This window comes from Vulpes vulpes, chromosome 13 (assembly GCF_048418805.1).
Source record: "Vulpes vulpes isolate BD-2025 chromosome 13, VulVul3, whole genome shotgun sequence".
In the NCBI taxonomy this organism is placed as follows: domain Eukaryota; kingdom Metazoa; phylum Chordata; class Mammalia; order Carnivora; family Canidae; genus Vulpes; species Vulpes vulpes.
Genome location: NC_132792.1, coordinates 79771786 through 79782780, shown reverse-complemented (window position 1 = coordinate 79782780; position 10995 = coordinate 79771786). Strand labels below are relative to the sequence as shown.

At 46.2% G+C, this 10995-nt stretch overlaps 1 protein-coding gene and 1 pseudogene across 2 annotated transcripts; both read left to right on the top strand.

The window, feature by feature from the left end:
* Nucleotides 1–837: 837 nt before the first annotated feature.
* Nucleotides 838–9872, top strand: SKA1 (spindle and kinetochore associated complex subunit 1). 2 transcript variants are annotated; one of them, XR_011996679.1, is made up of 8 exons: nucleotides 853–970; nucleotides 1452–1551; nucleotides 2329–2453; nucleotides 4844–4941; nucleotides 5615–5717; nucleotides 6304–6441; nucleotides 7497–7666; nucleotides 8505–9872. XR_011996679.1 is itself a non-coding variant. In XM_072734776.1 (7 exons), the coding sequence occupies exons 2-7, from the start codon at nucleotides 1464–1466 to the stop codon at nucleotides 8651–8653; spliced, it is 768 nt and encodes a 255-aa protein (XP_072590877.1). In that variant the 5' UTR covers nucleotides 838–970; nucleotides 1452–1463; the 3' UTR covers nucleotides 8654–9872. The 2 variants fall into 2 exon arrangements, 1 of the variants encoding a protein (XP_072590877.1); XM_072734776.1 differs by lacking the exon at nucleotides 5615–5717 and having other exon boundaries at nucleotides 838–970.
* Nucleotides 2106–2168, top strand: LOC140595227 (U4 spliceosomal RNA; annotated as a pseudogene).
* Nucleotides 9873–10995: the final 1123 nt, after the last annotated feature.

The window sequence follows — 10995 nt, the reverse complement described above, 5'->3', positions numbered from 1 at the left end:
GGGCCAGAACGCATGATGCTGTGGACAGTGGCACCCGGAGATAGAAGGAATCTGGATAGTTGATGACTGTGGAGCTGCCACACGAGCTCGGGGATACTTTACCTTTTTTTTTTTTTCCAACAGGAAGAATTAACCTTATTCTTTGTTTAAATTTGTATTTGCCCTTACAGAGGCTGTAAACTCGACGAAAACAAGGTCCCTGTCTTTAAGCTCACCAACTCGAGTGCTTTTTGGGATTATCTGGGATACGCTTTTTAAAATATCAGGGCGTGGAACCCACTTCCAGAGAGCCTGATTTCAGGGACTTGGGGTCCAGGGTAGGCACTGGCCTTTGTGCAAGCTGCCCCTGGCGACGGTACCATGCAGCCAACTTGGAGACCCGCTGTTGGGCCTCGCCATTTGATTCCCGCAGCGCGGGGCCCCCGCCGGGTGGCCGTCCACACTGCAGGGCGACTGGGGCCCCGGCACCCCGGGGCCTTCCGGGGCTCCGGCCTCCGCGGCCCCGCGCGCCCGGCCCCGCCCACCTCAGGCCCCGCCCGGGTCCCCCGTCACCTCGGCCCCGCCCACCCCAGGCCCCGCCCGGGACCCTCCCGTCACCTCGGCCCCGCCCACCCAGGCCCGGCCCCGCCCACCCCAGGCCCCGCCCGGGTCCCTCCCGTCACCTCGGCTCCGCCCACCCAGGCCCGGCCCCGCCCACCTCAGGCCCCGCCCGGGTCCCCCCGTCACCTCGGCTCCGCCCACCCAGGCCCGGCCCCGCCCACCCCAGGCCCCGCCCGGGTCCCTCCCGTCACCTCGGCTCCGCCCACCCAGGCCCCGCCCCGCCCACCTCAGGCCCCGCCCCGTCCCGGAAGACGCCGGAACTGGAGCCCGCGTTCCGGGAGCGCCGAGGTGCGCCTGCGCGGCGCCGCGTCCGGGCGGGCGCTTGGAATCTGGCTCCCGGAGTGGCGCGTCGCGGTCCTCGGCTTTCCAGGCGAGTCCCGGCGGCCCGCGGTCGCGCCGCGAGTGGCTCTGCCTTCGGGCCCGCGCGAGGGTGGCGCCTGGCGTCGGGGTCCGGCGGAAGGCGGGGGTCGGGCGGGCGGGGCGGGGAGCGGGCCAGCCCGGCGGCGGGGGCCCCAGCTCGCGGCCCGGCCCGGCGCCGTGCACTCCCGTGGGGGGTTGAGACTCGTGTGTACTCGTACTTCGCGCTTCTGAGGCAGCACCAGCGTGGTCCCTGTTACGTGTGAATAGTGCACTTGCCCCTGACCCGCCGTGCCTTGGCTCGGATGCACGGATCCCGGAAGGTTCGGACCGGCCAGTGCTGGACTGGCTGAAAACTGCGTTTTGCAGAATTGACTGACATCAAGTGTCTGTACTCTTCAAGGACATAGGATTCCCTGGATATTCGCTATTGGATTTTAACGTGAACGAACTTGGCCTTGCTTTTTTTTGTAAGTGTTTGTCTTTTTCTTCAGAGGCTTGAAGTCATGGCGTCGTCAGATCTGGAACAGTTGTGCTCTTACATCAACGAGAAGATTGGCAACGTCAAGAGAATGTTGTCCCTGAGAAACTGCGGTGAGTGGAACAGGTTCCCCTGCTCTCCCCAGCTTCCCTCTGCACCCCCAGATCAGCTCTACTGCAGCAGCAACGTCCACATCCGGCCTGGTCTGCGGTCTGTCCTCTTGCTGAGCCCCGTGGAGGTTCACCTTATCCTCATGAAAGCTCAGCCGTACACATAGAAGAGTGTTTCTTGTATCTAGCATTTCTGGGTGTTTTATTACAGGGGAGGAACTTGCCAAAATCAGAAGACTCGGGGGACACGCTGTACTTACCTCTCCCTCACTTCTCTTCCATATTACTTAGAAATGAGGTCTTAAGGGCACCTCACTGGCTCAGTGGTTGAGCATCTGCCTTCGTCTCAGGTCAGGATCCTGGGGTCCTGGGATCAAGTCCCACGTCGGGCTCCCTGCTCTGCTCGGAGCCTGCCTGCTTCTCCCTCTGCCTGCATTTCTGCCTCTCTCTGTGTCTCTCATGAATAAATAAATAAAATCTTAATAATTAAAAAAAAAAAAACACTGATTTAAGAAAGAAAAAAAAGGAAAGAAATGAGGTCTCAAGATTATCCATGGAGCTTTGTAGTGGCAGCATCGTAGCCAATGAGGTTTATCCGAGGCACGATTATTGCTAAAAGATTATCCATGGAGATAGGTCCTAAGGACTGCTTTCCCCCAAGTGTCTCTGCAAGGTAAAGCTCTGGTCCAGGAGTTTACTTGGATACACTTGAGTTAAAGAGCACAGTATGTGAATACTTTTCTGTATACTTTATTTCTCATTCTCTTTGTTTATTAATAGGTCAGGAACCTACCTTGAAGACTATGTTAGATAAAATAGGAGATGAGATCATCGTAGTAAATGAACTTCTAAATAAATTGGAATCGGAGATTCAGTATCAAGAGCAAACCAACCATTCACTCAAGGTAATGTTTTTCCAGCAAAAAAAAAAAAAAAAAAAAAAAAAAAGAAAGGGCAATGAATACAAACTCCTAATCACCAGGGAATTCTGAAGGATTCTTGAAATTTAAAATGTTCTTAGCTTTGTAAATCATCATTAATGGTATAAAGCGCAACTTGCAGTATCCCTGGGTGGCGCAGTGGTTTGGCGCCTGCCTTTGGCCCAGGGCGCGATCCTGGAGACCCGGGATCGAGTCCCACGTCAGGCTCCCAGTGCATGGGGTCTGCTTCTCCCTCTGCCTGTGTCTCTGCGTCTCTCTCTCTCTCTCTGTGTCTCTCATGAATAAATAAATAAAATCTTTAAAAAAAATAAAATAAAATAAAGCACCACTTGCATTGTATCTTACTAGTGTAAAGGATGCCAGAGCTCCCCAAGTGTTTCTTTTTTTCTGGTGGTACCCAAAGAAATGGAACTGTACTAAAAAGGGAAGATTTCCTAAATAATTCTTGGTAAGTTAATTAGTGATCTGATAGAGTGGTGTGGAAGGAACACCTAGGGGCGAGAAAATGGGAATCTTGTCCTGGTTCCCTTTAGCACCCTCTGCCACCCTGAGAAAGCCAGTCTACCTCTGGGGGTCTTGTCCTCATTTGGAAAAAAAATGGGTCACACTGAACTATTTCTTAGGTCCCTTCTATTCTCCATCTCTTTAAAAATGTAATGTCAGGGACGCCTGGGTGGCTTAGGGGTTGAGCATCTGCCTTCGGCTCCGGGTGTGGTCCTGGAGTCCCAGGATCGAGTCCCATATCGGGCTCCCCGCATGGAGCCTGCTTCTCCCTCTGCCTGTGTGTCTCTCTCTCTCTCTTTGTCTCTCAGGAATAAATAAATAAAATCTTTGAAAAAGTAAGATAAAAAAATAAAAATGTAATGTTAGGATTCTCAAAGAAAAACTTGAATCTCATTCACACATTTTGTTCTAAATAAGCTTTCTATTTGACTAAGCTAATGAAAGTGTCTGTGTACTTCTGGGAAAATATGCAGTCTGTACATAGTTACTTCATGCTGTTAGAGCCATTGACACATTGAGTGGGATTGAACAAGGTGGCCTCTGTGGTCCGTCTCAGCCTTATAATCCTTAGGATCTGTAAAGATTTTTCAGCTACGGGAGTGGGCATGAGTATGCCTAACCTACTATCAGTTGAAATGAAATTGTTGGCTTTGAACATCATTCAGCTCTTTGAAAGAAAGGTGTCCTGTCAATTTAAAACAAAACCAATATGGTTTCAGTTCTAACCTACCCAAGAGTGCTTTATTTTTTTATTTTTTTTTTTTCCAAGAGTGCTTTAGTAAGAGGGTTTAGTGTGGGCTTAGAGAATGTTAAATCCAGAACTGAAGGCTATTTAGAATTCTTTTTTTTTTTTTCATAGTACAATTGAGAATCAGATGACAGGAATCCAAAGGTACAGAGTATTTTTCTTATTAAATTTGCACGAGGGGGTGCCTGGGTGGCTCAGCCAGTTCACTGTCTGCCTTGGCTCAGGTCATGACCCCAGGGTCCTGGGGTGGAGCCCCATGTGGGGCTCCCTGCTCAGCAGTGGGTCTGCTTCCCCCTCTTCCCCTCACCCCACTTGTGGTTTCTCTCTCACTTGGGCTCGCTCTCTCTCAAATAAAATCTTTTGAAAAATAATTTGCATGAGTTCAGAGCCTCAGGTTCTAGTGAAAGGTAAAGACAACACAGAACAAAAAGCAGTGATGATCCAGTGGAAATCTCCGTGAAGCTCAAGTATGCGCATGTCAGCAATGGCAGCTCCAAATAGCATCTCGAATATGCACCATGGGCACGCATCGTCACCCTGGCACCGCTGTCAGATGACACTGGGAAATGTGTGCTAAGCCAACAAAAGTAATTCACCAGAAGGACAAACATAAATCCTTTATATATTTGAAGTTAAATGTCAGCTGTCCCTGTTGTAATGTGATTATAACGGTTCTCTGAAAACCAGTAGAGAAAGCTGCTAGATTGCCATCCAATAACAGCTCTTAGGGCAGCCCCGGTGGCGCAGCGCTTTAGCGCCTCCTGCAGCCCAGGGTGTGATCCTGGAGACCCGGGATCAAGTCCCACATTGGGCTTCCTGCATGGGGCCTGCTTCTCCCTCTGCCTGTGTCTGCCTCTCTCTCTCTCTCTCTCTCTCTCTCTTTCTCTCTCTCTGAATAAATAAATCTTTTTTAAAAATGTCTAAAAACACAGGGGTGCTTGGGGGGCTCAGTCGGTTGAGCCTCTGCCCCTGCCCCTGCCCCCACCTGGTGCGTTCCATCTCTCTCTCTCTCTCAAGGGAACAAACCCACAGAGGCAGGACAGACACTAATTTGGGAGTTTTTTTTGTTTTTTGTTTTGTTTTGTTTTGTTTTTAATTTCAGGAACTCTGTGAATCTCTTGAAGAGGATTATGAAGATGTGGAACATCTCAAGGAAAACATTCCTCCCCATTTACCTCAAATAACAGTCAGCCAGAACCTGTAAGTGTCTTTATAATTATTCTTGCTCTCTGCATCTAGAAAACTCTTAAAACACCTCAACTCCTGTCGCTTTTTCCTGTACTTGGGATGGTTTGAGTGATCACGTTAGTGTTTGTTCATTTCTCTGTGTCTGCACCAGTCTTCTCGGTGTCTCTGCGGAGCTCATCGCCCCTCTTTCCCACGGACAAGCATCTGCTAGGCTCGCTTTCCCCACTTCTCATTTCTTTCCCTTTGAGCAGTTTGTCAACCTCGGCTCCCTTAGGCCAGATAATCCTTTGTTAGGATAGTGAGGATGTTTGGTAGCACCCCCAATCTCTGCCTCCCACCTAGGTGTCATCCACACCCCCGCCTCCCTTGCCCGCCCGTGACAATAAACAGTGTCTTCAGACATTGCCATACGTCCTCTGGTGACACATTCTCCCCTGACCCCCAAGAACCAGTGTCTTAGGGTAAAAATAAGCTGAATAAACGTCCCATCTTAAAAACAGCCAAAGGAAGAAAAAAAACTTAGCTTCACTGTCCCCCTCAAACTGGTGGCCGCTGTCTGTTCCCTGTCAGTATATGTTCATGCCTCCCCTTCCCCAGACCCCTAAGCCCATCTCTGGGCTGCTGTTATTACCACACTTAGGGAACGGACAGAAAAATCCCCTTCAGCCCTGATCCTTCTTTTCAGGTTTTATTTCACTGTCACTGTGTTTCTGGAATTCTGTGTTCTGTCCACCGTCGTGCTTCACTGTCCTGCGTCTCCTGTTTCTCTGCCCTCCTCCAAATATCGGGTGTGTCCTGAAGCTACGTCTGGCTCACGCTGACCTCACACCACCATCAGTGCTCTCATGTCCAGCTCCAGCCTTGACGTGACGCCTGCTGCTTTAATTGCTTGCTGGGATTTCATTGCTGGCAACTAAAATGAGTCTGCAACAGGCAGGGACTGTTGGGATATATTATTCAGTGGGATAAATTAGAGAAGTATAAAATGATTATTGATTCTGTGTCCAAAATTACAGTGTCAGGAAGAGAAGCTGTTGAGAGGTTAAGATCAACTTTACACATAGTGACTTTGAGGAGCCAGTGGGATAACTGATGGAAAGATGTTTAGCATAGGTACTGCATACACCTGTGTTTGGGGTTTGTAAATAGAATTCTGTTACTGAGGATTTGGGGGCTTAATTTTTCAGTGTTCTCTTCACTCTTCAGATCTTCATGAACAATAGGAGTACTGGCAGCAAAAAGTGTTGGCTGTAACATTATTATAACAATAAATCTTGTATTTGTTACTGATTATGTTCAGTTGGGAAAACTTTGTAGTGTGCTGCAAAATTCTGGTGATCACTTGTCCATCTGTTCGTGTATCTCTGTTCGTAGAGCTAATGTGTCAGACCTTGACCCTGAAGAACCAGTCAAAGTTGAGGAACCTGCACCCACAAAGAAGCCCCCCAAAGAACAAAGAAGTATTAAAGAAATGCCATTTATAACTTCTGATGAATTTAATGGCATTCCAGCGTAAGTATTTAAGATAGAATTTTAACCTTTAACTCTTCAATGGTCAACATATGTGATTGTTTAAATCTTAAAGCTTGATTTTGTTCATGGCGTGCTGTGTTTAGATGTTGATCTTTTCCAGAATAGTATTAACATCACACTATGAAAATGTAGGAAATCTTTTGTTGAAGATGCTTAAAATCAGGTTTTTTTTTTTGGTTCTAAAACTTTACAGTGCAAGATCTAGAGATGGGTCCGTTTATTGCAGAGTCCTCTCGAGGACTGTTTTATGATATAGATTTATCCAGTTACATTTAAAAGTAGCCTCAGTTTTGCTGTAGTTTTAAGGAAAGTGCTGTATAATGTTTAAAGTTCTTTTAGTTAACCAGTACTTAAGACCCTATTTCAAATTGCAGTATTAAGTCTCTAGGTAGAGAGTACAGATTAATACATCCAGGTACATATAGGAAAGTTGACTGATACATTGTGGTTCTATTTAATTTTTTAGCTGTTGAGATATGTCTGGTTTATGTGGAAGTTGGTGTCTGTATATTATTTTTATATAATATCTATGTATATATATATATATATATATTTAAGATTTTATTTATTCGTGAGAGACACAGAGAGAGAGGCAGAGACACAGGTAGAGGGAGAAGCAAGTTCCCTGTAGGGAGCCCGATGTGGGACTCGATCCCAGGACCCCAGGGTCACACCCTGAGCCAAAGGCAGACGCTCAACCACTGAGCCACCCAGGCATCCCAAATATATATATTTAAAGACTTATTTATTTGGAGGAGGTAGGACGGAGAGGGAGAAAGAGAATCTCAGACCAACTCCCTGCATTCACTGAGTGTGGAGCCGGATCCGGGGTTACATCTCATGACCCAGAGATCATGACCTGTGCTGAAAAAAAAGTCAAACACTAAATCGACTGAGCTACCCAGGCGCCCCTGTACATTTTGTTTTGTGAAGAGTTCTACTAGCTTGGTTTGTGTATAAGCATAAACATCTTTCAAAGAAAATAATTTTGTAAAATGATTCTTTAAAAAAGTTAATCATATACTTATTTGCAGGTACATGAAATCCCGCTTAACCTATTGTCAAATTAATGATGTTGTTAAAGAAATCAACAAGGCAGTAGTTAGTAAATACAAGATTCTACATCAACCAAAAAAGTCTATGAGTTCCGTGGCCAGAAATCTTTATCACAGATTTATTGACGAAGAAACAAAGGATACCAAAGGTAAGAATGATAGCATATATATGTGTGCACGTCAGCTGTTTGGAGTATAACTAAATCGTGAGAAAACCAATTCTAGAAAACTCTGAATCTAGAGGCATCATTCTCAGCCAGGGGTGGTTTTCCCATGAGGGCACGATTTTGCCCTCTCCGGAGACATTTTTGGTTGTTAGGGCTAGTGCTGGGGCTGCTACTGGGTCTAGAGACTACTGACGCTGCTAAAGTGTACTTGACTACAGTGCCCAAGACCACTCCACGGAAAGAGGCAGAGAACTCCAAATGTCTGTAGCTTCAAGGCTGAGGAACACTGCTTTAGAGTGTATTATGAGACTTTACCCAGTGTTTTCAGAATTAGAGTTGTAATGGAAATAGTTTGGCTGCTAATACAGTATTCGCCGTGTGCCAGGTAGTGTACCGAGAGCTCTAGTCCTCACACCTTAGGGACACGTATGGTTACCCCCGTTTCTCAGACGAGGCAGAGAAAGCATCAGTTACTTGCCCACGGGCAGCCAGTTAGGGGACAGAACTGCTGGGGGTTTCAGTCCCTGAAGCACTAGCCCATATTTCATCTCGAAAAGTTACGTGTTCAGAAGAGACCAACAGTGAGCCAGTAACATAATAGGCAGTTTCTGAAATGCTGCAGTAAACACTATGCAACTTCGGCTGAGAGAATACTGATTATTTTAGGAAGAGTACCTGTTCTCACTTAGGTTGCCTAATAACAGTAAAAATAGTCAATGACCAATGACACAGTGTTACTTGTGTTTACAAACGTAATGCATCAAAGACTCATCTTGAAAGTTATCCTTATGAAAATGAACACTACTCTCTTTATTTTCAGGTCAATATTTCATAGTGGAAGCTGATATAAAAGAGTTCACAGCTTTGAAAGCTGACAAGCGGTTTCATGTGATACTGAATATCTTACGACATTGCCGGAGGCTTTCAGAGATCCGAGGGGGCGGCCTCACCAGATACGTTATAACCTGAAGCCTTATGGTCTGGCCAACTGTAGGGTATAGAGGCCACTCCTGGAGCTGCCTTATATGTAATTTCTTTATATATGATTTCTTTGGCTTTTTTTTTATAGTTTCCTATAAAAATAAAACTTTTTAGGAAATAAAGCAGATATATTTTAAAATTCACTTATCTTTCAGCACCTATTTAACCCCCTACCAGAGGAGCCTCTGTGCTAGGTATATAATGATGAATGAAATGAAAGAGATGATAAAATAACATGTAAGTAGTTTGATAGTTGTCCTGGAAAATGGAGGGGGGGGTTGAATTGCAAGAATTTAGGATGTTTCTCTCCGCACTTAGAGGGAGTGTCTGGCTATATGTGTTTTAGTCCTTGTTCTCCAGAGATGCAAAACCAATAGGAGATACACACAGAGGGGCATGATGGCAGATTGGTCCATGTGATCACAGAGGCTGAGAAGTGCCCCCAACCTGCCGTCTGCAAGCTGGAGACCCAGGAAAGCCCATGTGTAATTCAGTCCTAGTCTGAAGGCCTGAGAACCGGGGAAGATGAGATGTGATGGCTCCAGCAGTGAGGCAGGAAGAAACAAAGTGAGTTCTTCCCTCCACTTTTGATTGTATTCAGGTCACTCACAGATTGGATGATGCCCACCTGTACTGGGGACAGCAGTCTGCTGAGTCCAAACACCCTCACAGATGCGTCCAGAAATAAGGTGTAATGTGGCACCCCATGGCCAGTCAGGCAGGTTGACACAGAAAGCTGACCATCACCGTCTGTGCTATCTGCTGGGCAGGTCGATCCTTGTAGCAGAGGGAAAAATCCTGTCCTAGGCCTGGTGGCCTGGTTCCTACTGTCACTGTGATAACTGTGTGTTATAGGCACGACATAGTGTTATCCTTTCTTCCTAATTTAAATGTAGGTGTGTTTAATATTTCATGTCTTTCTACATACGAAAACAATGGCATTATCCCTTTACTTTGCAGTTTTAAGTCTTGCTTGATTTTTCTCTGTAAAAAAAAAAAAAAAAAAAAATTTTATCTGCTTGAACTATATCTTCCTAAAACTCATAGTGAACAACTGTGGCAATAAATGTGTCTAATTCTTGTAGAATGGGTACCGAGGTGAGCAATTAGTCCCTAATCATTAGCATGTAATTTGTTACATTAATCTGGGCTTACATTGGTAGACTTGTGTTCATCAAAGAGTAATAAAGACAGTTTTCAAGCAAAATGACAGGCTCGTTCTTATTTTTGAAAATAACATTTTTAAAAATCTAATTTTGGATGCATCTGTGGTCTTGGGGCTCTGCCCTCAGATGCAGCCCTTGTTCTTTGCTCTCCGTCTTCTCTCTGGTAGCTTACAGCCTCAAGCTCCTTTCCTCTGCAGTCTGTGGACCCCACAGCATGGCTCTCTCCAGAACTTTGGGAGAACTGTCCCTTCTGATGGTTCTCTGCTGCAGGGGATGGATTCTGGCTGGCTGTCACCAGCTGGGTGCCAACTGAGCCTGGGGCCTGGCTTCATACCTCCTAACCCTACGAGCCCATGAGCCTGGGAGCCCATGAGGCTTCTATACTGAGATACTAATTTTTACCTGTGAAGTTTTTCATCTGTTACTGAAAGGTTCTGGGTTGGTTCATTTTTAAGTTGGCTATTCATAGATAAAATGTCTTTTTGTAGGTAACATAGTCTAGTTGAAAGTGTTTATGGTACATCACAACCACTGTCCTTTTTGACCTCTCCTTAGGATGCTGTGTCCCCTTTTACATTTCCATAACTGTACCGTATCCCCTCAGCTCCTTTTGGCTTCATTAGATGTGGATCTTGTCTTCCTTGCTAAGACAAAGAGGTAGATATAATCTTCCATGAAGAGAATCTAGCTGTCACTCCTTGTAGCAGATTGTGTATTACAGAGATGGAAGGGACCATACCCCCCCCCCCCCCCACCACCACCCCAGCATACTCCTTCAATGTGGTATCAACACTTCCAGGAGACAAGAACCTTGTTCCCTCCCTTTGCCTCTGGGTGTATCCTTGTAGCCTCAGCCAGTAAGATGGAGAGGAAATGCCACTGCATGATTTCCAAGCTAGCTATTAAAGACAATGTGAGTTCCATCTGTTTCTTTCTTGGGATGCTTGTCTTTGGAACCTTGTCACCATGTTGGGAGAAAGCCCAGGTTACATGGAGAGGCTGCAATAACTGCCAGCACCAGCAGTCATGGGAACAAATGATTCCAGCCGTCAACATTCAGGTATTCTTGCTGAGGAACCAGGCATCAAGGAGCCAAGACAAGCTGCCCCCACTGTGCTCTGACTGAATTCAGGACTCACAGAAATCATAAAAAGTAAGTGATTC

Coding starts and splice junctions, on each gene's coding strand:
- SKA1 (XM_072734776.1), top strand. CDS start 1,464: ATGGCGTCGTCAGATCTGGAACAGTTGTGCTCTTACATCAACGAGAAG. Junction 2,454..4,843: donor AAACCAACCATTCACTCAAG/GTAATGTTTTTC, acceptor TTTTAATTTCAG/GAACTCTGTGAATCTCTTGA. Junction 4,942..6,303: donor ATAACAGTCAGCCAGAACCT/GTAAGTGTCTTT, acceptor CTCTGTTCGTAG/AGCTAATGTGTCAGACCTTG.